We start from the raw sequence: 27954 nt of genomic DNA, 5'->3' as shown, positions 1-27954 counted from the left end.
TCACCCATGTTGACAAATAAATTTTACAATCTGGTTGCCAAATTTTAAAAAAAAGTATCACATTGGACCTCATAGCATTAAATCTATTAAAAATGTAGGAATAATTGACATTTTCACAAAACTTAGTTTTCCCATCAGAGAACATATTTTGCCTTTTATAACCTTACATAAATTTTTGTGGTTTTCCTCATCTAGGCCCTGCACATTGAGAATTAATTTTATCCTTCATTGATTGCTCTATTCCCTAAATTTCTACAGTGCTTGTATTCAGAACCAGACACCGTAGCACTATATTATATCAACTGCATTGCATTGTAATCTAATTACTTGATTTGTTTTCAGTACTTTGTAATCTTCTTAAGGAGAGGAACTAGATATTCAAAAACTTCCGTGTTCTGCGCAGGGGCTAGCATAGCTGAGCACTCAGTAAATACAGGCTCACAGTCCTTACTAAACACAGAGGTGACTGGGGCTGGGACTCAGTCCCCCGCCCATCTTGTAGAAACTCAGTTCATCCTACTTGGCGTTTCCTTTGGGAGGCAGGTTGTGATTAATAGCTTCGCGGTAAGCTCTGTCCGTCTTTGTACCTCGGTGCTCAGGTCATGTTGTTGTGTTTACAGGCAAACTGGCGTGGACCGCACGGCCTCCCCACCAGTTCAGACCTCAAGGAGCAGGTTGCCACCAATAGGCTCAGAGACTGGGGAGCAGAATATGGCAGTTCCCGGATGGCGTCCTGTTTCTGTAAGACAGATTTCTTAATATTTAAGTGCACCATTTACATTGTTTGTTGGAAAACAAACAAACATAATTTGGACACTTCCACATGAACACGGTAGCATAAAATGTCGCCATGATCTGTTTCTTGAAAGTAACTGGCTTGTGAGAATTTATAGGAGGTGGGAGGATTAATTCAATATTTTGTGAAATAAAAACACGGCCCGAACTAAATCAGAAAGTCCAGGTGTCAAGGCCATATCTGACGGTCAGGATGGTGTAGCGAAGAAAATAGCATGAAGATTACGTCAGGGGACAGGCAGATCTGTGTTTGAATCCTGCCACACAAACTCTTTATATGATTTGCTTCCAGTTAGTCTCCCTGAGCCTTAATTTTCTCACTTATAAAAGGGCAATAATGATTCCTACCTCAAAGAATTGTTATAAGGATTAAATGAATTTGTAGATGTTAAATAATGCCTGGCATAGATTAAGAACACAGTAACATACCCTGCCATTTTTCCCAGCTCTCATTTTTACAGTTAATCTTTGCCGTGTTCACTGGAATGTAGGCATAATGTATTCTTCACCCAAGCTCAACTCAGCCAAGCGACCACAGAAAGTCTGGGGAAGGTATGCTGCTGGTAGAAAGCCTAACCAGGTTTCCCCCAGATTTATAATGACTGCTCACTTTACTCCAATACAAGTAACTTGTGTCTATTTTATAAAACACAGAAGACCCCCCAAGTGTGAGAACATAAAGCCTAGACAGAGAAAAACCAGCTGAGGCAGGGCTTTCTCTCGCATTCCTTCTGCCTCCCTGAATATAACAGTAAAACTCATTCTCAGAAGGCAAGAGTTGCAAAGCTTTAATATTTAACTTCAGAATATTGTGGCTTAGAGTGGACTCCTAAAAGCAGTCAAATATCACATTTTAAAAAAGTTAGATGCTTCACAAATGCAGAAGAACATTTCTATCATACTTTAATATTAAGAATATTATGCAGTTAAGGTTTTTAATCCATATTTACTTATTAAGGCCCTACCACTTTACCGGGTTAAAAACTACAATTACATAATTAAATTGATAGGTGTGTTTAGTGGACCTTATACTTAGCAATATCTAAATAAAAAGTTTTCAAATACGCGAGTGAATGAATGATAAACGAGCGACTGATTGAAGCATATATAGATTTTGTCTTTTTAAGGATTGCATTTATTTTAAACAAGAGCATATCATCCTTCATTTAGCTCAGAGGAAGGCATCCACAAAAACGTGTGCCGAGCACAGTACCTGTCCGTGTAGAAGGATCACCCCTTCGAGAACGATCTCCGGCCACGGAACAGGTTTCAAGCCCAGCACATCCCATACATTTTGGGTCGGTTCTCTGTTAACCATAACTTTCGTTTTTAAAAATATTTGAAATGATAAAACTCATCCCTCATTTTATTTTTCTTCTAACAGTCAGATACACCCCGAAAAGGTTCATTGACACTGAGGGAATTTGCTGGTCACACATGGACAGGTCAAGGTTTTTTGACAGGTCGGTGTTCTCCATATACAAATAAAATGACGTAATACGTGAAGTTTCAAGTTTTGGAAAGAGAAATTGGAGATGATCGACCTTGAGAGGACAGTTTTGACCAAGAGTTTGTCATCTATGGCTATATCTCAGGAATCTCCATAAAGAGCAAAACTGCAAAGACAAGCACTTCTCTGCTGTTGGTTAAAAAAAAAAAAAAGTAACAGTAAATCTGAAGATGGAAGTGGTTTTGGTAAGCAATTCATGAATCAATTGGGCAGCATCTCATGTGGCAAACAGAGATATTCTGAGGAGTTGCAGGGCATGGAAGGCTTTTATAAAAGGAAGGCAGGACAGGGAAAGGAGATCATCAGCAAGGAAAAAAGGAAAGTTCATTGGAGGAAGGTAAAAGCTTAAGTGATGATAGCTTGTCTTTGGCTGAGCTGCCGGGTTTTCCATTGGCTGGGCTTGTTGCTGGGCAAGAAGGAAGTCTTCCTTCCTCCTGCTGGGGCAGGAATGTAGCTGCGCTTCCTGTTTGGGAGAGCAAGGTAGTCTCTTCCTGTTGGGGTCAGTCAGTTACTGATGTCTTCCTGGTGGGGTAATTAAAGGTGAGTGGTGGGCAGGGCATGAGAGCTCCCACTACTGGCTTTCCAACCCCAACTTTGGCTGAGGTTTCCTTTTATTAATTTGCACAATCTTAAAGGAGAAAATGCCCAAAGTTTCCTAATAATTTAGAGCCTCACCCTCATAAAAAAGAAAATGCTGTCTTGAGTCTTATGAGAAATCAATGTCTCTCTCTGCTGTAGAGTTTCCATTTTTTTCTTCTGAATGAAACTCTATTTTCAGATTCTCTTTGAAGATCTCATTATAAAAATGCTTCACAAAATTAATACAAATCTTCTAGGTATTTTATGATGTAGAGTTTTACAGATAAATACTTATTCTCAGGTAGTATGCCATTTAAAGAATGAAGTTTCTAGACTGAATTCAGGCCTGTGATGTTTTAATTTTCAAAACCGTTACCAACATTTTGGTTCAAGGAGGCAACGTAGCATCGTCATGAGGTGTGCCACTCACTCTGGAATCAAATGCCTCGTTTCCATCCTGACTCGAGCACCTACTAGCTGAGCACTTTAGGAGAGCCTCAACTGCTCCGGGCCTCAGTTCTTTTATAACAGACTAGATGGAGAAAACAATTACTGGAAAAATGTATGGAAAGGACCTAGCTAGATGCCAAGCATACACTGTTTGCTCAAAAAATATGAATCATTTGTATTATAGATAATCTCAAATGTAGAGGATAATTTGCTGTTTTAAGGGAAATAACTTTAAAATAAATCTAGTATAATTCGAGCACTGGGACAACTCAGGTTTATCACTGTTTATGTCAGCCCTTCTATAGTTCTATAGCATAGTGATGTCAAAATTTCTCTATTCTTAATGGAGATTTTTCTCCTATGCTCATAGCTCTAAGCTGCTGTGTCTTTTTGTTGCTTTTTGCCTTGTGCATTCCCCAGGAGTATTCTCTGTCATTTTCAATGACAACAGTTCTTTATCTAAAAGGCAGCCATGGTATGAGAGAGAGAGGACAGTGACGGTTGGTAAATATGATTCTGCGGATGGCCAATAGACAGTGGCTAAGGAGTTTCGGAGATGTTGACTGCAGCGTGCTAAGTGGAGATGCCAAATAGTTTGTTGGGCGCACAGTACTAGAGGTTAGGAGAGGAAACTGGGCTCTGAATTTGTTTAAAATCTGCACTCTTAATTTTTCACCAAATACTAAGTCACTGTATTCTCTTATCAATAACTTTGTGACAACTGTCATTATTGCTGGTTGGAGGCCTTTTTCATGTCTGTAGAAGTGATTGAGGGTACATAAGAGAGATGTTCCTATATTTCTAAAGATTTATCTTCTTCTCTGACAAGCAGGCTTGTGGTCTCTTGCTTACCTTTGCTTCCAGGTCCAAAAGCGCAGGGGCTATTAACTTATCAGCATTATTTCTGTAGCAGAAAAAAAAAAAAAGAAAGGAGAAGCTGAGGGACCAAGAGTGGGAAGGACTTCTTAAGGTAGCTGACAGAGTTCTCTGGGGGAACTCATGGCCAGGACCAAGGCCCAGTGGAGGGGAAGCACCCCTCTTTCTTCTCAGCACCCAGAGTGGCAGTTTTTCCAGATGACTATTTCCTGATTTGTGTACAAGTGACATTGTTTCTTTTTCGTTTTAAAAAATATCATCTGCATGGAACATATAACATGATCCTTTTGGGACCTGGGATTTGTAACATTTTAATGAGAATTTTGCTTGGTGTTTCAGGTTCACAATTTCCACCTAAATCTTTTCAGAGGACAACTCTGACTTTCAGAAAGAGATTCCAAGTGGCGTGTTGATGTGACTTCACCAGGATTGCAACACCTGCTGAAGCTTTCAAAGCCTCGTTACACCATTTATCACTTGAAAAATAGAAGAAGTATTGTTATATATCTGTCTGACAGTCTGAGATGTTCGACTACCTGAGAGAAATGCAAACAAATAAACAACTTAATTTTGAACCCTTTTTGCTGTAAAGAGAATACAAGTCAAACCCACCAACCTTCTTCATTATCGGAAGCATTCCAGTAAAGGTTCTTTAGGCTTTGCTCAGAAGAATCTAATATGTGTTTATAATTCATCCTTTTATTAATTATACACAGACACACACATGCTTAGTGCATGTATTCACACACTACTTCGTATATGAAAGTACATTATCTAGGAATATGCCATTTTATCTAGGAGTATGTAACTTTATGTCTTTTGAGATTTTTTGTCTCATTCTATTATTAATTCCATCAAAGTCCTAGTCACTAATAGATATTACTCCCTCCTTTAGAAAATAGCAAAGTCACCTTTGGTACAATATGACAGGTTGACTAATGTTCAGATTGTTCTAGTCATTGTGCTGACTTTCTTATACCTTTTTAAAAAAGCACTTTAGGGGCTTCGCTGGTGGCGCAGTGGCTGGGAGTCCGCCTGCCGATGCAGGGGACGCAGGTTCGTGCCCCGGTCCGGGAAGATCCCACATGCCGCGGAGTGGCTGGGCCCGTGAGCCATGGCTGCTGAGCCTGCGCACCCGGAGCCTGTGCTCTGCAACGGGAGAGGCCACAACAGTGAGAGGCCTGCGAACCGCAAAAAATAAAAAATAAAAAAATAAAAAATAGAAGTACAGTGGTCTAGACTCATAGCTTATAAACATTTTCTATTGGAAAACAAAGTACTATTTTAGAAATTATGTAAAGTCTTGGCTCTACCACTCACTTAAAAAAAAAAAACAGCCTGCTCGTGCATATATTTTAACACCTGTATTAAAGATAATACAGGTAATAATCTAGAGTTTATTAAATAATGCTTAAATCAAGGATGGTGTAGGGCAGTGTTTTCATAATAATCTACTTTGATAAATGAGTCTCATCTTAGAATTTACCTAACAAAGTTTGAAAAAGGCAAATCAGATTACTCCTGAGATCAATTTTTAAACTAAGGTTAGTGACTATATTAATTAAAATGTCAGTTTATCCAAAACCAAAGAAGAAATGAAGGAATTTAAAAATAATATAAAAAAATGTAAAATACCATAGAAAACTACTAGATTGTATGAATTTAATACTAAAGGAAGTATCCATAGAGTTGTTATTCTGAACTAGAATGGGATTTCTATACCAATTAAGAGATACATTTTTATAATATCATAAATCATTTGCATATTATATTTTTATTGTCATTGTTTTCTTATGACTACAGATCATGGTTAGGATGTTTAATTCTTTAATTTTTAATAAAAAGTGTTGACTTTTCAAAAATTCATTACAGTTATAAAATGTTTAGATTCCCAATTTTCAATACAATTTGTGTAAATATTTCTCTATTCTGCAGTGTCTAATACACAGGTTACTCATTCATTTATTTCCAACTCCACAGCAAACTTTTCCCTGTGAATTCAAAATATATATCCATATATGTTTGTGAGGGTTTTACCTCATTTATGAGTACACCAATTTAATCTTCATTTCAGAAAATGGCATTCCTGTGCGGCTTGATATTTATCAAGCACCTCCTTTGTATAAGATTCTGTTCTAAGCATTGGGCTGAACAAGACAAAGTTTTGACCTAATAGAACTTATATTCTAGTGGAGCGCACAGACTGTAAACAAATCAATAGAAACATAAGGTGAGATAACAATCAGTGCTATGAAGAAATAAAATAAGGCCATGTGACAGCAGAAAGAGTTGCAACTTTAGATAGGACAGTCAGGGGAGGCTTTATTGCAGAGGTAGTCTTTGAGCAAAGACTCAAAGCAAATGAGAAAAGAAGCCATGTAGAAATGGAAAAAAGAATTCTAGACAGAGGAAAAAACACACAGCCCAAAACAGGAGCATACCTGGAGGTTTGAAGAGCAGCAAAGAGGCCAGTGGGACGTGGGATGGAATTAGCAAGGGGGTAAATAATAAAGAATGAGATCAGCAAAGTAATAGGAGCTGAGGGTTTAAGATCCTTTTTGGCCTTGGAAGTTGTAAATTATCCAAAATGGGGAGCCACTGGAGAGTTTTGAGGACCAAGTGATGTAATCTGACACGAGATGATGTTTCAGATCAGATGATAGTGGTGCAGCTGGGGAGGAGTCAGGGACCTTGGGTGTGTTCTCAAATTTGAGCCAATAGGATTTGCCATTGGACTGGATGAGCAGGGTAATAAAAAATCCAGATTGACTCGAAAGCTCTGGCTTAACACTTGGAAAGATGGTGTTGGCCTTTACCGAAATCAGAAAAAGTTCAAGAGGAGCAGATTTGGCGGCATGTTGAGACATGTTTGTTTGAGATGCCTGAAGTGGAGATGTTGAGGTGTTTGGATATCTGTCCCTGGGGTTTAGAGAGGAGGTATAGACTCTGTGTGTGTGTGTGTGTGTGTGTGTGTGTGTGTGTGTGTGTGTGTGTGTGTGTGTGTGTGTGTGTGTGTGTGTGTGTGTGTGTGTGTGTGTGTGTGTGTGTGTACTGAAATGGATGAGATAACCAAGAAGCAGGGAAAAAAGAGTTTTGAGCCCCGGGCATCTTAACACTGGAGGTACGGGATGTGAAGAGAAACTAGCAAAGCAGACAGAAAGAATAACTGGTGAGGGAGAAAAAAATCAAGATAATATGGAGTCAAAGTCAAATGGGGGCGGCGGGGTTCAAGGAAGTGATAAGGACTCAAACATGTTGAATGCTGTTGATAAGTCAATTTAGATAAGGTCTGAGAAATGACTTAAAGATTTAGCTACATGGGAGATATTGGTGATCTTGACAAGATATGTGCTAGAAGAATGGACAACACAAAAGTCTGAAGAGGCTTCAGGAGAGAATAAGAGGAGGAACTGAAGACAGTAGGAATTTACACTGATCATTTGATGTGTGTGAGTATATAGATAACATAGTTCTATATCCAGTGAGAATTTATATTTTTAATCTAAATTAGGTATCTTTTTCATACTGGGAATCATTCCAAGTGAGATAAAATTTAAGGAAATCAGTGTTAACATTTATAAAGGCCTTCTGTAGTTTATAACACATTCTGGCCCATGACTCTAACTTTCAGAAGCACTTATTTGAAGCTGGGGAGAGTAGCAAACCAAGTCCTTCCAAGTGGGAAGGGATTCGTCCTTTACTGTAGAATGAATCTTCAGGAGAGAAAGTAAGTTCACACCTTCCTACTCAATTGGATTAGTTCCATGAAGCTGACAATGAATGTGGTTACAAAGGCAGACAGATTGTCTTCACCTTGGCACAGCACTGTTTCCTACACAGAGCATCCTTACCTTTTACGGTGGACCTTCTAAGATGCAGCACTGTGTACGTTGCTACCAGGAGAGATGAATGGTGCTGTGCATTTCTTGCAGGCCTGGCCATCTGACTGGTTTCCTCTGAAATGTAAATTCCAAGGCAGTATGAGAAGGGTCCCATCTGGTAACAAGAAAACCACAGGAAAGATGAAAGGGAACAAAGGGACAAGGCTTTTGTTGACCCTTAAAAAAAAACTTCAGTGTCCTGTTCCTCACCCACAAATTGCCTTCAAAATAAAACTAAACCGTGTACACCTGGCAGTCAACTCAAGGTTTATTTCAGCTCGCTCCATGCCACCCATCAACATCATCTCGCTCTAGGCACTCTGAGCTACCTTGTGCTCCAAGCAGGGGCCCCTACACTGTCTCCTGAACCCCTCATACCCTTCCCTGACCTGGAGCACTTCTTCTCTCATGCTGCCTGGAGCATTCACTCCCCCCACCCCACCCCACCCCATCCCTCCCTCTTTCTCGACTTCCTGAGGTCTGCAGTTGTAGGTTATATTCCTTGTTCTGTCCACAGGGATTAGCAGAGAGTCAGATATAGACAAATCTTGTACTTTTATAGCTTTAATTGGCCTTGTGGCTCAGCCTCAGTCCTTTAGAGAGAAGGAAATGAGAGCCCAGAAGATATACTGAAAGATATTACACAGATATATTTTTTTAAAGTGTTAAAGTAATTCAACAATATGGAAGTGAATAACATAAAAAGTGTAAGTTCTTCTCCATTCCCATGCAGTCGAGTTGATCATTATTTTTCTTTCCAGGTATTAGTCTAGCTGCAGAGAAAAAAAATTCTCCCAAAGAGGGCATTACATTATATACTTTGTTCTGCAACTTGTTATTATTTTTTTCCACTTAATATTTCATGAACGTCTTTCTGTGTCGGTATATATAGATGACTTGAAGAAATTCAGTTGGAGAAAAGTCTTAGGTATGTTTTTCTCTACATCAAAGAGGCTCTGCAGGTGGCTGCATGTAAAGCTAATCCAATTAAGCAAAATAAAAATACAGGGTAATCTCAATATTCCAGCTTCCTTGGCACTTCTCCTATAGCTTAGGGACGTGCTGCTAGGAGAGGGACCCTCCATCCCAGCGCCTTTGTGAAGAAGGATCAAGTGTACACAAGGGAACCAGAATCAGGGTTGGGTACCTGGAGAAAAGAGAGAATTTGGTAGTTAGGGAAACCAGCCCCTGGGCAGAAGTGGAGCATCCTCCTCACTGTCCTTACCTTTTCCCTCCGCAGGCTCAGAGGTTTGTCTCCTTTCCCTTTTGAGAGCACTCCATAACTACTGTCTCCTTATCGAAACCTCCCCTCCCAGCATCACTTACCTCCACCGCTTTCAGAGAACGCGACCTCCCTCCTCTCCCACCCGCCCTTGCCTTGTTCTCTTGGGGTGCTACCTTTTCTTGTTCCCGAAAATATTTTGAAAAATATTTGGATCACAACAACCTTACTCAACTCCCCTGTGTCGCAATCAGCCATCCGATGCAGACTGATAACTGGTGCCCCTAAGGTCGTGTCCCTAAGGCTACTCTGGATCGGAGTAGGTAGCTGCCCGAATGACCCCGATGCGGATGCCAGGATGCAACCCACCTCCGGGCGGGTAGGCAGCCAGTCCCAGCGGAGTGGACCACTGGCAGATGTGCAAGGAAATGAGCTTAGGTACCCAGCCGGGAAAAAACGAGCTCCAGAGGCTGAGTTTCAAACCAGATACTTATTTCCATTTAAAAATATCCTGCGCACTCTAGCCTGAGTCGTCCCGTTCCCAGCAGAGGGGGGCCTATAAGCCAAAGCTCAGCCCCCTCTGGCCCCGGAGTGCCTCTCCGTCACTAAGCTGCCTTCCATTTCACCTTCAGCATCCTCCCCGCTCCACCCACTAACGTGCCACCATTTACATCAGCGCAGCCCACAAATGCTCGTTTCCCGGACTTTCGTTTTCTGCTCGAAGCAAACAAAGAGGCCGGTTACGGCGGCTTGGGCCCCCGCAGTGCCTGATCGAGGAGCCTCGGAGACTCCAACCTTGTCGCGAGAAGCAGGGCTGCCCCCGCTTCAGGGCGGCCAGGCCTGTGCCCACCTCCGGCCGGACGGGGAAGTGAGCGGGGCCGGCGACGCCCCCTTCTGCTCCCGGAGCGCCCCGCACCCTGCGGGCGCCGCCCGACTTTTCAGAGGCCAGGAAACTCCGCCAGGGGCTGGCGCCCTTGACCTCCCGGGGTTGCACCGCGCCCGCCGCCCCGAGCATCCCGCCCCGCGGTCCCGCAGCCTCAGTCCAGGTGCAGAGCGGCCCGCAGGCGCGATGCTGGCGCTGTGGCTGCTGAGCTTCGGGCAGAGGTTGCTGCTCTGGGGCGGGTTGTGCGCGGTCTCCCTGGCGGGCGCCATCCTCACCCTGCACCTCCTGCGGATGGTGGCGAGCTACGCGTGGACATGGCAGCAGATGCGTGCGGTCCCAACCTTGGAGGGCGCCTACCCCTTCCTGGGACACGCGCTGATGTTAAAGCCGGACGCGAGAGGTAAGGGACCGCGCCCAGGCCGGCCAAGTCCCCGTCCCAGGGATGGGGGCTCCCGACCTGCGCCGCGCCACCGGCCTTCTTACAGCCTGGACACCAGGGCTTGAGGTGCTGACGCTGGGAGAAAGGATTTGTCACCCGCTGGAGGATGGAGTCCCAGTTCTATTTAGTTTCCCTATGACACCTGGCAAAATTGCTAGTGCCCTCCGTTCCCAACGAACTTTTTCTTTGTGTACAGCGTAGGTTGCAGTATCTCTGAGCTTTTGTCCTGAATTTTTGCTTCTTCTCTTCCCACCTCCTACCTGCTCCTACCTCAGAGCACTGCAGTCTTTGCTTCTGTCTTGGCTGTTAAAGCCTTAAAGGCAGAAACTTCCCTGAACAAGGCAAATTCTTAGAACTTAGAAATCTCCCTCTCTCTCTCTCTCTCTCTCTCTCTCTTCCTCTCTCTCTCTTCCTCTTCCTCTCTCTCTCTCTCTCTTCCCCTCTCTCCCTCTCTCTCCCTCTCTCTCTCCCTCTCTCTCCCCCTCTCTCCCTCTCTCTCCCCCTCTCTCTCTCTCCCTCTCGCTCCCCCTCTCACATTTATTTATATGAAAACCACATTTGTAAAATCATCTTGGATAATACTTAAAGCAGAGCTAACCTCCCCTTCTATCCTAAGGCTTTATAGTATTAAAAAATAATTATGTAGAAATATGAACCCTCCCCTCCCCACAAAAGAAACAATATACTTGAGGAGTCTCATCATATTCTTTTTGGGAAGTTTTCTAAGAATTGAAATCTCTATTGAATAAGACCTGTTTCAAAACAAACTGTGAGTTGACTGGAATATTTAACATAATTCTCTTTGGAATTACTTTCTGAGTGAAGAGAATGACAGTGTACTGTCTTTTATAAAGGGACTTTTTGATCCGTCATACAAGTACTGGATTTTGGCAACAGGTAAACTTTTGCTCAATTTCCAGCTTTGCAACCAAGTTGATGGATTTGGGGAAGTTGTTTGAAACTCTCTAAGTTAGAGGGGTTTTGTTTGTTTGTTTAACATTTACTTGTAAATGTAACTGTATTACAGAGTAATTTTAAGGATGAAATTTAATGCATGTGGTATCTAGATCACTGTCTAGAACTTGGTTAGACTAAGTTAGTTAAAGCTGTCAATCAACCATTTATTGAAGCCCTGCTTTGTGCCCAGCATTGAGTTCAGCAAAATTGGGGATATCAGAATATTCTGAGAAATATTCCCTGTTCTCAGCACCTTTGTCTCTTATACAGGAGGCTGTGCCTTTCATTTTGTGGCTACAGTCCAAATTCTGCCCTCAGTAATTCCACCTGGAGTATTGCAGTTGCTTTCCCATGAGCCCTTTGAACTCTAATCTCTTGCTTTTGCATCTATGTCAGCACCCGTCTTCCTCAGCTGCCACCTGCTATTGGACCTGATATCTTCAAACCACAGATTCAGACTTCCCTGTCTCCTCTGTCAGACCAGACCAAGGCAGGCAGTATATTAGCACGAAGCCAGATATTTTGATACTGTTGACCTGACCCAGCTCTTTTCATGGCAATGTTACCAACTGTCTTGACCAGAAGACATTTTGAAGAAGTGCGGTAATATGGTTAAGGTGGTGCACTCTGGGGTCTGACTGCCTTGGGTACAAAGCCAGATTCCACCATTTACCAGCTCGGTGATACATTGGGCAAGTTGCTTAACTGTGCACAACTTCCTCAATTGTTTAATGACAGTAATAACAGCATCCCTCCCCATATAACTGTGGTGAGGCACAAAAGACATAATACACCTGAAACCCTGAGCACTAGATCTGACATATAATAACCTGCCATAGCAAGTAAATATGACATAATGAATGTTAATTATTTTAAGATTATTATTATTAGGTTTGGCGTGCACTTAAAAAAATCAAGACTATTGATTTAATTTTATATGCAGTGGACATCCCCAGCCTTAGCCCTTCTCCAACTTTGAACAACTTGCCCTGAAGCTCAGGGGTGGGTGAAGCTTAAGGATGGAAGAGGACCAGGGATGGACTAAGCACAAGCACATTTTTTGACATGGAAAAAGAGCTGAAGAGCTTAATGGTTCTGTTTTTTATGCCATACCAGTTTTTCCCCTTGCCCAAATTCCCACATAAAAAAAAAAAAAACCCTGTCAAAATCTCAAGCATCATATTAGTAGCCTCACAGTGAGTTTGGGATGAATCCCACTGTTGTCAATCAGGCATTCCCATTGCCCAGGAGAAGCCCTGGATACCCATATGCCTCCCAACTAGCCTTCCCCTCCACAAAATTGGAAAGGAAGAAGTAAAACTGTTACTCTTTGCAGATAACATGATATTATAGAAAACCCTAAAGATTCCAGCAAAAAAAAATTATTAGAGCTAATAAACTACTTCAGTAAAGTTGCAGGATACAAAATCAATATATAAAAATCAGTTGTGTTTCTATACACTAATAATGAACTATCAGAAAGAGAAATTAAGAAAACAATCCCATTTACAATTGCATCAAAAAGAATAAAATACCTAGGAATAAATTTAACCAAGGAAGTAAAAAAGGTGTACACTGAAAACTATGAGACACTGCTGAAATAAATTGAATAAGACACAAATAAATGGAAAGATATTCCATGTTCATGGATTGGAAGAATTAATATTGTTAAAATTTCCATACTATCCAGAGCAATTCTCAGATTCAACGCAATCCCTATCAAGCTCTCAATGACATTTGCCACAGAAATAGAATAGTACCAAATTTTGTATGGAATACAAATGGCCTCAAATAGCTAAAGCAATTTTGAGAAAGAAGAACAAAACTGAAAGCATCACACTTCCTGATTTCAAGATATATTACAAAGCCATAGTAATCAAAACAGTATGGTATTGGCATAAATGCAGACACATAGATCAATGGAACAGAATAGAAACCCAGAAATAAACAGATGGTGGTCAATTAATTTAGCACAAAGGATCCAAGAACACATAATGGGGAAAGGACAGACTCTCAATAAATGGTGTTGGGAAAACTAGACAGACACTTGCAAAAGAATAAAACTGGACCACTATCTTACACCATGCATGATAATAACTCAAAATTGATTAAAGACTTAAGTGTTAGACCTGAAGCCATATACCTCATAGAAGAAAACATAAGTGGTAAGCTCCTTGATTTTTTGGATTTGACACCAAAGCAAAGGCAACAAAAGCAAAAATAAACAATTGAGACTACATCAAATTAAAAAGCTTCTGCACAGCAAATAAAACCATTAAGAAAATGAAAAGGAAACCTACAAAATGGGATATATGATTTGCAAATCATATTTCTAATAAGGGGTTAATATCCAAACTATATAAAGAACTCATACAAGTCAATAGCAAAAAACCCTGAACAATCTCATTTAAAAATGGGCAGAGGGTCTGAATAGACATTTTCCCAAAGAAGGCATACAGATGACCAACAGATACATGAAAATGTGCTCAACATCACTACTCGTCAGGGAAAGGCAAATAAAAACCACAATAGGACTTCACCTCACACTTTTTAGAATGGCTATAATCAAAAAGACAAGAAGTAACAAATTTTGGCAAGAGAGAAGGGAACTCTTGAGCACTGTTGGTGAAAATGTAAATTGCTGCAGCCACTGTGGAAAACAGTATGGGGATTCCTCAAAACATTAAAACATTAAAAACTGAACTACCGTATGATCCCTCAGTTTCACTTCCAGGTATATATACCAAGAAAATGAAAACATTAACTTGAAAAGATATATGCACGCCATGTACACTACAGTATTATTTACAGTAGCGAAGACATGGAAGCAACCTAAGTGTCCATCACTGGACGAATGGATAAAGAAAATGTGGTATACACACACACACACACACACACACACACACACAGAGGAATATTATTCAGTCATAAAAAAGAAGGAAATATTGCCATTTGTGAAAACATGGATGAACCTTGAGGGCATAACGCTCAATGAAATAAGTCAGACAAAGCAAGGCAAGTATTTTGTGATCTCACTTCTGTGTGGAATCTAAAACAACAACAACAAATATCTCTCTGGGAGATATTAAGTGACTTGTCCAAAGTAAAACAAAAACAAAAACCCCAAGGAACCAAGAGACACAATAAGGAACTTATTACAAAATTTTTGTCTTTTAAAAACTTTTTATTGGAGTATAGTTGATTTACAATGTTGTGTTAATTTCATGTGTACAGCAAAGTGAATCAGTTATACATATACATATACCCACTCTTTTTTAGATTCTTTTCCCATATAGGCCTTTGCAGAGTACTAAGTAGAGTTCCCTGTGCTGTTATCCTTATTAGACAAAATTCTTGTCTTGATTAAATTTAAGATTAAATATTTTCTCCCAGATTTTTTTCAGCAGATGATTCAGTACACTGAAGAATACCGACACCTGCCACTGGTGAAACTCTGGCTTGGGCCCGTACCTCTGGTGTTCCTTTATAACGCAGAAAATGTGGAGGTATGTGGCAGATGTGATCAATGTTCCACTGTCTGTCTGATGGTGTGGGAATCTCATTAGATGTGGTCATCCTCCGGATTCACCTGCCTCTCCCCTCTCCCCTCAAGAAATGACTCTGCTTGGTTCCTAGTTTGTGGGAGGAACCAGGAATCATCTTGGACATTTTCCTTCCTTTCAACTCCATTTAGTCCTCAAGACTGAATGACAATTATAAGTTCAAAACTCTAATTACATTTCTTTGAGGCACAGGAATGAAAACGAATCACAGAGAAATAACAATTATGAAATCTTGCTTTAAAAATTAGTTGTGTTCTAGCCAGGTGTTCTTATAACTGAAATTGTTTTGATGTCTATATCCCTCAATTTTTTTTTTTCTCTTTTAAAGGTAATTTTAACTAGTTCAAAGCACATTGACAAATCCTATATGTACAAGTTCCTAGAACCGTGGCTTGGCCTAGGACTTCTTACAAGGTACCTCAGTGGAAATTTGTAAAGCTGTCTTGTAGAAACAGTTATTTCTATGGGTAATCTGTTATTTCAGGAACTGACACAAGGTATTCTTCCAATAGCAAGATTGAGGTATTGGGGATTATGGGAGAAGCTGGGGAAAGGTCCAGCTAACAATGGGCCTTTGATAGATAGGGTGTATGGTAATCTCCAGCCACTATATTCAATAATGATAATCACTAGTGTTCCAAGAAAAATGAGGAGGTACTGATGTATAAATGGAGTAAAGCCAAGGATAGTTTGCAGAAGGGAAATCTTGAAAATATAATGAAAAGGGCAGTCACCCTCAGAGAAGTGTATCGAACACAGTAGCCTCACTTCTTGAGTTGGCACCCAGAAACAGGACTCCATCCTCTGAGAAAGGGCCTAGCAAGAGAAAGGCAGGACCCTGGTGGGGACTTTGGAGAATTCAAAGATAGTAGAGATGAAAGAAAATCATGGAGCAGTGGATCATCTGAGGACTAAGATGTTGATAGAGGGGAGAAAAATTCTAATTTTTAGAAACTCAGAGCTTAGAAATTTAGAACAATTCTTAAATGTTTCCATTTTTAATGAATACTCTTCTAAACATTAGTAATATAGACCAGTATTCAAAATATTCACATTCTGTAACTATACATGAGTCTTTGCCATTCTGACCAAAGCATTTGAGAATCTGTAGATTAAGCTGTTTCAAGAGAACTTGATGATGACTATATTTATTTGTTTCAGATGTTGCTTCTTTTTTCTTTGTAACCGTGTATTTTATTTCTAGTACTGGAAACAGGTGGCGCTCTAGGAGAAAAATGTTAACACCCACTTTCCATTTTACAATTCTGGAAGATTTCTTAGATGTCATGAATGAACAAGCAAATATACTGGTTAATAAGCTTGAAAAACATGTTGACCAAGAAGCATTTAACTGCTTTTTTTACATCACTCTTTGTGCCTTAGATATAATCTGTGGTAAGTCTCAATGATTTATTTTTAAAGTTAGGATGTAATGATAAAATGGCACAAATAGAAAATAACAGTCCATAGGGCGGGGCGGGGCAGGGGAGAAAGGACATTGGGTTCTTCTGGAAGGTCCTATTGCTAAATTAGCCACCTGAGAAGCAGCAGCCATTCATAGGACTTCGGACAAATGGTCACTGAGCCAACATGACCAGAAGGTCCGAGGGAAGGAAGGGCAGGAACTGGGAGTAAGAGAAGCAGTAAGAGAAGCAGGAACTGGGAGTAAGAGAAGTGGGAAAAGAACAATTCTACAATATATATGAACAGAACAGGACATAACGTCTTTTTTCAAGTGTCTGCCACTGGAAAATGTAGCCAAGATATGTGCAATGGTTGCTTCTCACTATATTTTACAGAAACAGCTATGGGGAAGAACATTGGTGCTCAAAGCAACGATGATTCCGAGTATGTTCAAGCAGTTTATAGGTAAATGAAGCCCTAATTATTTCTAAAATTGTTATTGGGAATTCCCTGGCAGTCCAGTGGTTAGGACTCTGCGCTTTCACTGTTGAGGGCCCAGGTTCTATCCCTGGCCAGGGAACTAAGGTCCCGCAAGCTGCGTGGTGTGGCCCAAAAAAATAAAATAAAATTGTTATTGATCAGGGCTTTAAAAAATTCTTGCTAATAATTTCTGTCTGTACTGTAGCTTTTTCATCATTTCAAAGTGAAACATTATACTAAAAATTAACCTAACCATTTAAGCATATCTTTCAACAGTACAGGAATGGCTATGGCACATCCAGATTATGCAGTAATTTTAAATGACTATTTTATAATATATCAAGAGATTACATTATGATACTAAGTGATAAAAGAAAGACATAAAATTTTTGGTAGTTTGATAACCACTAGGTATAAAAATATTATTCATAGAAAAAGCTAGGAGATACTATACCAAAATGTTAGCTGTGGTTATTATTGTGTGTGTGCTCTCTTTCTTATTGTGTTTTGGTTTTGTTGTGATTCATTCTCCTTTCCTATATTTTCTGCACTGAGTATGTATTATTTTTTAATTGAAATAATCAACTTTACTTTTAAAATTGCTTGTGATTATTCAGCTATTAAGAGGCAGGGCCAGGATTTGATTCAATGTATCCTATCTTTAAGTCCACGGCTCATTTCACTTCATCTTAACAACTACTTGTTGAGCATCTATAATCTGCCATTCACTGCACAAGGTACTGACTAGTTTTATACGGGCACATGAAACAGAACAGCAGGGGAGACAGGCATTGAAGCAAATGAATATAAACTTATAAATTATAATAATTTCTTAGAAAGAAAAGATCAAGTTGATATGAGAGAGGAAAACAAGGATGTGTTTTACAGATTGCGTGGTCAGGAAAGGTCTTCTCTGAGGAATTGACATCTAAGCTGGTCATGAAGGAGGAAGATCGTGTAGGGGTCTTTCTGCTTCTCACTGGGAATAATGAGGGTGGTGCTCGTGACAGCTATGTGATGGATGAGCATTTAATGAGCACTTTTCTGTGGAAGAGGGCAACCCATAGTTTACTGGCACTACGGAGGAGTGAGAAAGCAAATGAGTGGACACTATAAAGAGGCAGATTTCATATCAGCTTGTGCTACAAGAGCCACAGGCAGCCTGGGGTGGTCAAGAACTCTCCCTGGAGAAAAAGAAGCAGAGATCAGATGACCATTTAGTAAGGATGTTTTATAACAGATTCTTCATTCCTCTAAAGGACCCAATAAATGTTTAAGCTTCACTGGATGTGTAATACCCCATGCCTTCATTGTTGAGTGTAAAGCCTGGATCTTAGTAGCCTCTAAGACGAATCATTATCATCCCTACATATTACCCTCATTGAGAGCGGGCATCAATTAGGTGCTCAAGAAATACACATTTTCAGTGTATCAGCTGATGTGTTTTTATCCTGTTTATAGGATGAGTGATTCAATACATCAAAGAATGAAGATGCCCTGGCTCTGGCTTGACCTTTTGTTCTTTATATTTAAAGATGGATGGGAACACAAAAGGAGCCTAAAAATCCTACATGATTTTACCAAAAATGTAAGCCCTTGATTTTTTTTAATTGTGATAAAATATACACAACATAAAATTTACCATTAACTGCACTCCATCACCACTCTCCATTTCTAGATCTTTTATGCGTCCAAGATTTTTATGCTGTGTTAACATACCCTGGAGCCTGTGTCTCATAAAATAAAAGTTGAATAATAATGGAAAGAAGGAGACAGTGTGATTACATTTTAATTATGTACTCACCAAATATTAATTAAACACTTGTTAGGTGCCAAACACTGTACCAAGTGTTAAAAACATAGTAATAAGTAAGATATGTATGTCCCCTGAAAGAGGTTAGTCTAGTAGAGCAGGTTGTCTATTAAAAAAATTACAAAATGTGATATGAACTATAAATATTTATTAACAACCAGGGTGCTGTGTTGAATGGATAAAGAGGAGGGGATCCATGTTATGAGAGTCTGAGGGAAAATGTCTGGATTAGGCAGTAGCTTTCAAAGGCAAAGGGCATTTATAGCAGTATCTCAACTTGGAAAAGATTAAAATTAAGTAGATGTCACTATTTTACTTCCAATTAAAAAATAACAAGGAGATAGTGATATTGTTTCAGATGTAAGATGTCAGTCTTGTGTTAAACATGTGCTTTTGACAAAGCAATATTTAATTGAAAATATACATCAAATTATGATTTAAATGTACTGATAAAAGTACCAATTTAAATATATTCTCTCTTTGCTGTCAGTTTCGGTTTAAACTATATTGGCATTTCTTCCTTACAGTGAGGTACAGCCTGTCACCAACAGATCATGTGGTTCCCAGTCAGGAAATGCTGGATGAATGAGGTGTTGGATTGAGGTGGCCACAGTGGAGGACAGAGTTATCTCCATTACTCGGCAGTAGGAGAATGACCACATTTTTCCTCAAATTACATGCATTGCTATCAATGTCAATAATTAATGAATTCCCAATTGGATGGACAATATTATTTATTTAATAAATATTGAAAGTTGCATACTGAGTGCCAGGCCCTAGGGGGCTCCCCCAAGAATGAAAGGAGATACGGTGTTCTGTCCTCAACGCACTTAGGATCTATTCATTCAGATCACTTAGTAGCAGGTTTGGTCAGTTGCCTGACAGGAGAAGGAAGTTGAAATGTATAGCCAAATTAAGTTTATGGGCTTTAATTCTTTTATTCATTCAGCAAAGGTCTAAGGAACGTCCTTAAAATGCCAGACAGTGTTCTAAGGGTTGGAATTATACCAATGAACAAAGACAAATTTGCTGCCACATGGATGGTACATTCATGCATTATATTATATAGCAAGTATACTATAATGTCAGGTGGTAAGTGAAATGGAAAAATAAAGTAAGGCTAGGAAGATAGTGCGTGCTAGGGACCAGGTTAGCAGTGATCCGGGAAGGTCTTTCTGATGGTGTGAGAAGGGGTCAAGACCTTAAAAGGAGGGAGGGAGTCAGCCACACTGGCATCTGAAGAAAGAGAAATCTAGGCAGCAGGAACAGTGAGCACATAGGGTGAACTGACTGCTCAACCTGCTGTTTCTTGTCCCCGATGCAAGCTGTAACGAGAGCAATCCATTATTAGTCTATTATTTAATGATTGCATTCTCCCACCACCTAAACTTTTTCTCATTAGCTCATCCAAATCTCTAGGGCACCACTTAGGGGACTACTAACTCTATCCCCATGTTAGAAAGATGGCAGGAATAGCACTTGAATATTCTGAATTTGTCTGACATTAAATTTGTTTTTTAAAGTCTTACCAAATAATGTCCTAAAATGTTAACAGGAAGCTTTACTATATTTTCCACAAGAGCCTAAGTTATTGTTGAGTTAGAACAGGAAAGGTTTCATGGGAAAAAATCCATGAAAGAAGCTAGTATATTTTCATAAGAAAATATATTATGAGGCTACATCAAATTCCAAACAAGAGCATATGATTGTTTAACTCATACAGGTCATCACTGAACGGGCCAATGAAATGAAGAGACATGAAGAAGGCAGAAGTAATGACAAGGACTCTCCTCCACGCAATAATAAACGCAGGGGTTTTCTCGACTTGCTTTTAAATGTGACTGATGACCAAGGGAACAAGCTGAGTTATGAAGAGATTCGAGAAGAAGTTGACACCTTTATGTTTGAGGTATTTTACCTCATCACATTATTTTCGGGTATCATTAAACAAATTGCAGTTATTTTCTAGAATCTTTAGCATCATTTTTAAAAGTTTATTCAAGTTTTAAAGTAGCTTCATATAACTGAGGATGAGTCACTACATTATAATTAGAAATAACAAAATGTAAGAACCTGATTAAGTACCAGATCAGCTTTCTTCTTCAGAAAAAGCCTTTGACTCGTGGTGAGTATAGCGCTAGACACATTGTTTTCTCAGGAAAACCTAAAACCCACTGGATTTTTCCACGTAGAAAAGAAGTCAGAAATTGCTTTCCCTATATTGCTTCATGCTTTTTAAAACTTTCTGAAACCCACAAGTCTGTCTTTTCACTACCTCCTTTTTGAAGTTCTAGCAAATGAGTGCTTAGCTCTTGCTTTGAGCTGCCCAAACTAGAGAAGATAGCAAGAGCCGTCCGACAGAGAATTTAACTAGTTTGTGATTCTAAAGGGATTTCTGACCTTCAAATAATGAAAAGAAAGAGGCAGTTTTTACAAAAGGTAATTCTAGCATTATTAAATATTACAAAGAGTGAATCTCTCAGTGTGTGGATTGCCAAATAAAGATGAAGAAATGGTTTTAAAAAGCTCCCTGTGGTAATATCCTGGAAGTGGAGGAAAGTGAAGGGCATGGGTAGCTTTGGATGGCTCAGTACATGCCAGCCATGGATGGTGTGAGCAGCCCTGCTTGCAGGCACCTGGGTACAGCGTACCTCTGGGTACAGTGTACCTCTGGGTATACTGCCAGATCGCACATTCTCCCGGGGGCACAGTATAGGAAAGCAAGCTGTGTCAAGGGTCCCTAGACCCGAGTTCTCATTCTGGCTCCATGCTGACTAGCCTTATGAGATGGTGCCAATCATCTCAGATTTCTTTCACAGCTTCCCTGTGTATAAAATAGAGAGACGGATTAGATCAGTGGTTTTAAACTTCTTTTTTAAGCAGAGCGCTTCATTGAAAAGAAATTTTATGCAGAAAATGGACATCTAAATTAGCTAAAAAGTGGAGCAGTGTTAAGCTGGGGTCTCTGGGGCCAAATCCCACCTCTAACCTGTACTACAGGTGGGACCTCGGGTAACTCATGGAGCCTTTCTGGGCTTTGGTGTCCTCACTGTTATAGCACGGGCCTCGCAGGATAATTATAAGGATTAGATGAATGATATTTTAAAGGGCACGAAGAATCTTGCCCGGCACATGGGAAGGGTGTGGTGGATATTGGCTATTATCATTTGAAGTTAAAGTGGAGAGACCATCTCACATCTCCGCCCTGCATACACACGCACACACACACGCCCACATACATACACTCTCACGCACACGTGCACACACACATCCTTCTCCTACCAAAAACCTCTCACTTTCATGAAAACAACCAGAATAATGATCCGTTTCTTCCAGCTCTAACATTGTTTGAAATTCTAAGTCCTTTCTTCTTTGCATCAAATAGGAGACACACCTCGTATGATTATAATATGGTGACCTCCTCCATAAAGAGGTTGCAGGTTATTACGACCACACCTTTCCTGCCCCAGGTGCTGGCCACTGGATACTAAGGTTCCTGCCCCTGCCCTGTCCCACCAGCCTGCTTCTATAAACTGTGTGCTTTGTGCTTTGCTTAATCCTGCTTTCCTCGGGTAGCAGACGCGTGGAAGCAGGAAGTTCAGCCGACATCTCTTACACATTGGGATCAGGCTTCCGCCTATAAATTCAAGCAAAGTTATTAAGAATTCTTTAGCAAGAGCACTTCCTCCTGTGACTCTGGTAAACAACTGAGTGAAATGGGCCAGATCTGGTCCGCAGCTCAGGGTAGTCTCAAGGAACAGCAAGCCTGAGAAGAGGCAATGGCACCAATATCAGAGACTCGGAAAATATGTATTTTATAAAATTGCAGAATAAACCTCAAACAATTCAACTTCAAAGCTGTTTTATGAAGCAAGTGCTTTGGAGATTTCTGCCCAGAGAAAGAAAAATTATAACCATCACTTGTGTTGCATGGGGAAAATGGAAAAGTAAGAACTTCCATAGAGGAAACAATTTGTTTTCGGTTTAGTTCCCCTAAAAGTCTTATTCATAGAGTTATAATATTATTATTGATTTTCCAAACTTTTTTTTTCTGCAAAACTCATGTAAAAAAAAATTCTTTGTATGTTCTTAATCTCTAAAATGTAAATATCTGTATCAGGTATTTCACAGAGTCTTTCTAAAGGAAAACTGAATTAGCTTCTGCAAAGTACTTAGTATTTTGCCTAAAGCTCAGCAAGTATTACGGGAGGCTATTTATCAACTTCCTGACATGCAGGATGTTACTCAGACCACACATAGACACCCCGGCGTCCTGGGCTGACTGGTAAAGCCTACCTTACAAGTGCTAGAAGGTGGAGGAGTACAGATCTGGTAAACTGGCTCATAAAAGTCAGGCTTTTTCCCCTTAAAAACAGTCAAGAGCACCTAGTTCCCTCGGAAGGCCCCCTTATTAGCACAGCCTAGCCACTTCTCACCACATATGCATACTTCTTCTCAATTATGAGAAGAATAACCATTATGATACTTTTCAGATTTAATCATCTACAGCAGATCATTTATAAGTTGACTCAGAGGTTCTGTTCCTATTTCCCTTTGGACGGTGTACTTACAGCCTTCCTTTCATTCCTCAGAGCATCACAATTACCTTTTTATATCATGTATTACTGGAAAAGATTCCTCTTGGTAATCTCCCGTCCCTCACAGTGATTCAGGGAGTTGACTGATGGCTTTTGGAGCTCGAAGGACCTTAGAGTGTTGAAATACCTATCTAAGCATGAACCTTCCCTTTGAAGGGATTGTTTTGTTTGTTTCTCACCAAGGTGAAATACTGTACCGAATTGTTTTATTCTGTCTCTGGCAAATCCAGAGACAATTCCAAATAGAGTTATCTCTTCTAATCTTCGCACTACTACTCCACTAAGTTATTTTTTCCTTACATTTGTAGGGTCACGATACGACCGCAGCTGCAATAAACTTGTCCTTATATCTCCTGGGTTCGTATCCAGAAGTCCAGCAAAAAGTGGACAACGAACTGGAGGAAGTGTTTGGTATGTTTCGTCCCTTCACTAGTTACACTGTGGGTACCATGTCCATGGAAGCAAGTGCCGTTCCTGCTCATGAAGCATAGACAGCAGGACCTGTTCTAAAGATACAGCAATAAGCAGGAAGGCTCCCCTATGGGATCCCTTCCAGTCCCAGTCTTCTTAGCAAAGCCTTATTCATCACTTACAGAATACAGGCATTTGCTAATTGCATGGTATGTGACTGCACTGGGCTAGATGCTGGGGATGCACAGATAAATGTTACTGTCCTCAAGCGTCTCACTGCTTAATGGATGAAGCAGACATATCTACATAAAGCATTGAGTCATGGGGTCAAGGAAAACTGTTTCATACAGCATTACATCTGGCCACCAATGAGAGAAAAGATGCATTAAGCCGGTAGCACAAACTTTTCTACGACACAACCAGCAGTCCGCAGGTAAGCTGTCCTAGGCTGATGCCAGCAGTGATGTCACTGGAGTCCCAACACCCCAAAAGGAAACTCTGTCCCATTAATCAGCCACTCTCCTCTCTTCCCCCAGCCCCTGGCAACTGCTAAGTTACTGTCTGTCTCTATGGATTTACTACCTGTTCTGAATACTTCTATACATGGAATCCCACAACATGTGACCGTTGGTGTCTGGTTTCTTTTACTGAACATATCTCATTTTATTTTGATTATGGGTAATACTAGAAACTCTACTTTAGCTGTAGGTATTTAACATGTTTTGATGCATGTATTCTTCTTCAATGTCCCATCCCCCAAGCTCAAATAATCCTTTCCTTGTTATCTCTTGTATTTACTTAAAACCAGGGAGATCTGATCGTCCTCCTACCTTAGATGACCTGAGGAAACTTAAATATCTGGAATGTGTTGTTAAAGAGAGCCTTCGCCTTTTTCCTTCTGTTCCTTTCTTTGCCCGTAATCTTAATGAAGACTGTGAAGTTGGTAAGAATTCTATAATTTGAATAGGAGGGAGAGTGGATTATTTTAATGTTTGTCTTGCTCCATCCTCATGGCCTATTGACTACTTCTTGACAGCGGGCTACAAAATCGTGAAAGGCTCTCAAGTAATCATCATGCCCTATGCACTGCACAGAGATCCAAGATACTTCCCCAATCCTGAGGAGTTCAAGCCAGAACGGTTCTTTCCCGAGAATTCGAAAGGACGTCATTCATACGCATATGTGCCCTTCTCTGCTGGACCCCGAAACTGTATAGGTTTGTATCCGTCAGAACTCGTTTGACCTTTCAGGCCTGCAGAGTAGGGGGTTTCACACAAAAATTTCTTGAGATGTAGCAGCCCATAGGCAACTGTCTTTTTAAAAAACTGGCTTCCTCTTCCCTCCACTTTACTATACATTATTGTTTTAAAATATGACTGTCATAAAGTGTATTAGTTTGCTAGGGCAGCCATAACATGGTACCACACACTGGGTGGCTTAAACCACAGGAATTAATTTTCTCCCAATTCTGAAGCTAGAAGTCCAAGATCGAGGTGTCAGCAGGATTGGTAATAAATACCTGCTTAGCTTGTAAATGATCTTCTTCTCCCTGTCTCCCCACATGGTCTTTCCTCTGTGTGTGTCTGTGTCCTAATCTCTTCTTTTTATAGGGACCACCAGTCAGATTGGATTAGGGTCCACCCATCTGATTATTTTATTTTTGACCATTTTAATTACTTCTTTAAAGTTCCCATCTCCAAATAGTCATATTCTGAGATACTGAGGTTTAGGACTTCAACCTATGAATTTGGGGGGACACAATTTAGCCCATAACATAAAGCATAAATAGTTTGAAAATGTTGTAGCTTTTAGATTAAAATAGAACACACTTCATATGGTACAAAACCTATTTATAACAATTCGTTATATTTAGCTTAATTTCTGTGTTTGTTGATTTTAAGAACTGCATTTTGCAAAACCAAAACACAAGATGCTTACCACAAGGCCAGAAGTTCTTAAGCAAAGTGAACGCACGTCACCATGCATTATGAAGACTATCAGCTTCAGAATCTCTAGCATTTTATCTTTTATGTAAATGCAGACATTTGTAAATTAAGGCCAGATTTAAATGGATGAATCTGACGCTTATTTAGTACCTCTCGAGTAAATTAAATTTAAGTTAAAGGCCTAAATAAGAAATCAGTCGAGAGTAGTGATTCTCATGCTTAAACGAGCCCAGGATTCATCTCAGGTTTTGCCAAAATACAAATATCTGGCCCACTTCAGCTGTTCAGATGCACTGGGTAGGAACAGGAAGGGCACTCAAGAATCTTCATGTTTTACAAGCATCCCAAGTGATTCTGATTCTCCCAGGGCCCACTGCGAAAATATAAAATTGCTTGCTTCCTCTAATTGGACTTGTGATTTCTCACATTTGAGATACATCTATCATTAAAGTGTTGCTATTTACATTAATTTGAAGGTCAAAAGTTTGCCATGATGGAAGAAAAGACCATTCTTTCCTGCATCCTGAGGCATTTTTGGGTAGAATCCAACCAAAAAAGAGAAGAACTTGGTCTGGCAGGAGAACTGATTCTTCGTCCAAGTAACGGCATCTGGATCAAGTTGAAGAGGAGAAACACAAATGAATCCTAACTATGCTACTGGGCTGCTCTCTTACCACAAAAAGGTCTTTCTTTAAAGGAAGCTTTGCATTTACAATTTGTAGATCATGAACTCAATATTCTTAATCCCTAAACCTAATTTTTTTCTTGTCCCCATTTACCTTGGGGTCAAGTCTACCAAAGCGCGAGTTTTCATATCTCCATCACCATCATAGCTCTGACCCCTGGTCTTGATCCCAAAAGTAAACTGATGACTGTACCCAAATAAACACATAAAAGCTTCTCAGCAGAGGGATCCACAGGCCAATCCAATTTCAATCAACGGACCCAAAGGATATAATTTAAGTTCCAGAATATTTTTAAGGTATTCTTGTAGACTCAGGAACATATACATGCATGTATATATATACATTTGTTTGAAAAGGGTGAGTAATTAAGTACTTAGACATAAGGAGCTTAAGTTTCAAGAATTATATCAGTGGCATCAATTATGAGAAGAATAACCATTATGATACTTTTCAGATTTAATCATCTACAGCAAATCACTTATAAATTGACTCAGAGGTTCTGTTCCTATTTCCCTTTGGACGGTGTACTTATAGCCTTCCTTTCATTCCTCAGAGCATCACAATTACCTTTTTATATCATGTATTATTGGAAAAGATTCCTCTTGGTAATCTCCCGTCCCTCACAGTGATTCAGGGAGTTGATTTATGGCTTTTGGAGCTCGAAGGACCTTAGAGTTTATCAAGTTATGCCGTGGGCTCTCCCTATCCACGAATTCTGAATCCATGGATTTAACAAATGGCTGATCAAAAATATTTGAAAAAAAATTCCAGAAAGTTCCAAAAAGCAAAGCTATTTACATAGCATTTACATTGTATTAAGTATTATAAGTAATCTAGAGATGATTTAAAGTATACAGTTGGAGGTTCAAGATGGTGGAGTAGAAGGACATGCACTCACTCCCTCTTGCGAGAGCACCGGAATCACAACTAATTGCTGAACAGTCATTGACAGGAAGACACTGGAACTCACCAAAAAAGACACCCCACATTCAAATACAAAGGAAGCCCCAATGAGAGGGTAGGAGGGGCGCAATCAAAATAAAATCAAATCCCATAACCGCTGGGTGGGTGACTCACAAACTGGAGAACACTTATACCACAGAAGTCCACCCACTGGAGTGAAGGTTCTGAGACCTGCGCCAGGCTTCCCAACCTGGGGGTACAGCAACAGGAGGAGGAATTCCCAGATAATCAGACCTTAAAGGCTAGTGGGATTTGACTGCAGGACTTCGACAGGAATGGGGGAAACAGAGACTCCACTCTTGGAGGGCACACACAAAGTAGTGTGCACATCAGGACCCAGGGGAAGGAGCAGTGACCCCATAGGAGACTGAACCAGATCCACCTGCTAGTGTTGGAGGGTCTCCTGCAGAGGTGAGGGGTGGCTGTGGCTCACCGTGGGGACAAGGACACTGGCAGCAGAAGTTCTGGGAAGTACTCCTTGGCATGAGCCCCCCAGAG

General features: G+C 40.3%; 2 protein-coding genes across 2 annotated transcripts in view; both read left to right on the top strand.

Moving 5' to 3' along the window:
• FAM149A (family with sequence similarity 149 member A) overlaps nt 1–4623 on the top strand; it is a 29446-nt gene extending 24823 nt beyond the window's left edge. The window contains 5 exon segments of the mRNA XM_065899855.1: nt 621–741; nt 1966–2065; nt 2068–2093; nt 2180–2258; nt 4550–4623. Coding sequence (XP_065755927.1) covers nt 621–741; nt 1966–2065; nt 2068–2093; nt 2180–2258; nt 4550–4623 — 400 coding nt within the window.
• Nucleotides 4624–10352: 5729 nt separating this feature from the next.
• CYP4V2 (cytochrome P450 family 4 subfamily V member 2) lies at nt 10353–26709 on the top strand. Its single transcript, XM_065899961.1, has 11 exons — nt 10353–10596; nt 14986–15098; nt 15484–15569; nt 16360–16550; nt 16955–17024; nt 18501–18627; nt 20576–20761; nt 23759–23861; nt 24670–24804; nt 24898–25077; nt 26284–26709. Exons 1-11 carry the CDS (start codon nt 10383–10385, stop codon nt 26454–26456), a joined length of 1578 nt encoding a protein of 525 aa, XP_065756033.1. The 5' UTR covers nt 10353–10382; the 3' UTR covers nt 26457–26709.
• The last annotated feature ends 1245 nt before the right edge of the window (nt 26710–27954 follow it).

Source organism: Phocoena phocoena, chromosome 21 (assembly GCF_963924675.1).
Source record: "Phocoena phocoena chromosome 21, mPhoPho1.1, whole genome shotgun sequence".
NCBI classification, from domain to species: Eukaryota; Metazoa; Chordata; class Mammalia; order Artiodactyla; family Phocoenidae; genus Phocoena; species Phocoena phocoena.
Note: the sequence above shows the minus strand (reverse complement) of the source record. Positions and strands in the feature narration are given on the sequence as shown.

Excerpts from the sequence above, each read along its gene's own strand:
- CYP4V2 (XM_065899961.1), top strand. The coding sequence starts at position 10,383 with ATGCTGGCGCTGTGGCTGCTGAGCTTCGGGCAGAGGTTGCTGCTCTGG. Across the intron at positions 15,099-15,483 it reads ATAACGCAGAAAATGTGGAG|GTAATTTTAACTAGTTCAAA; the intron begins GTATGTGGCAGA and ends TCTCTTTTAAAG. Across the intron at positions 16,551-16,954 it reads TGCCTTAGATATAATCTGTG|AAACAGCTATGGGGAAGAAC; the intron begins GTAAGTCTCAAT and ends TATATTTTACAG.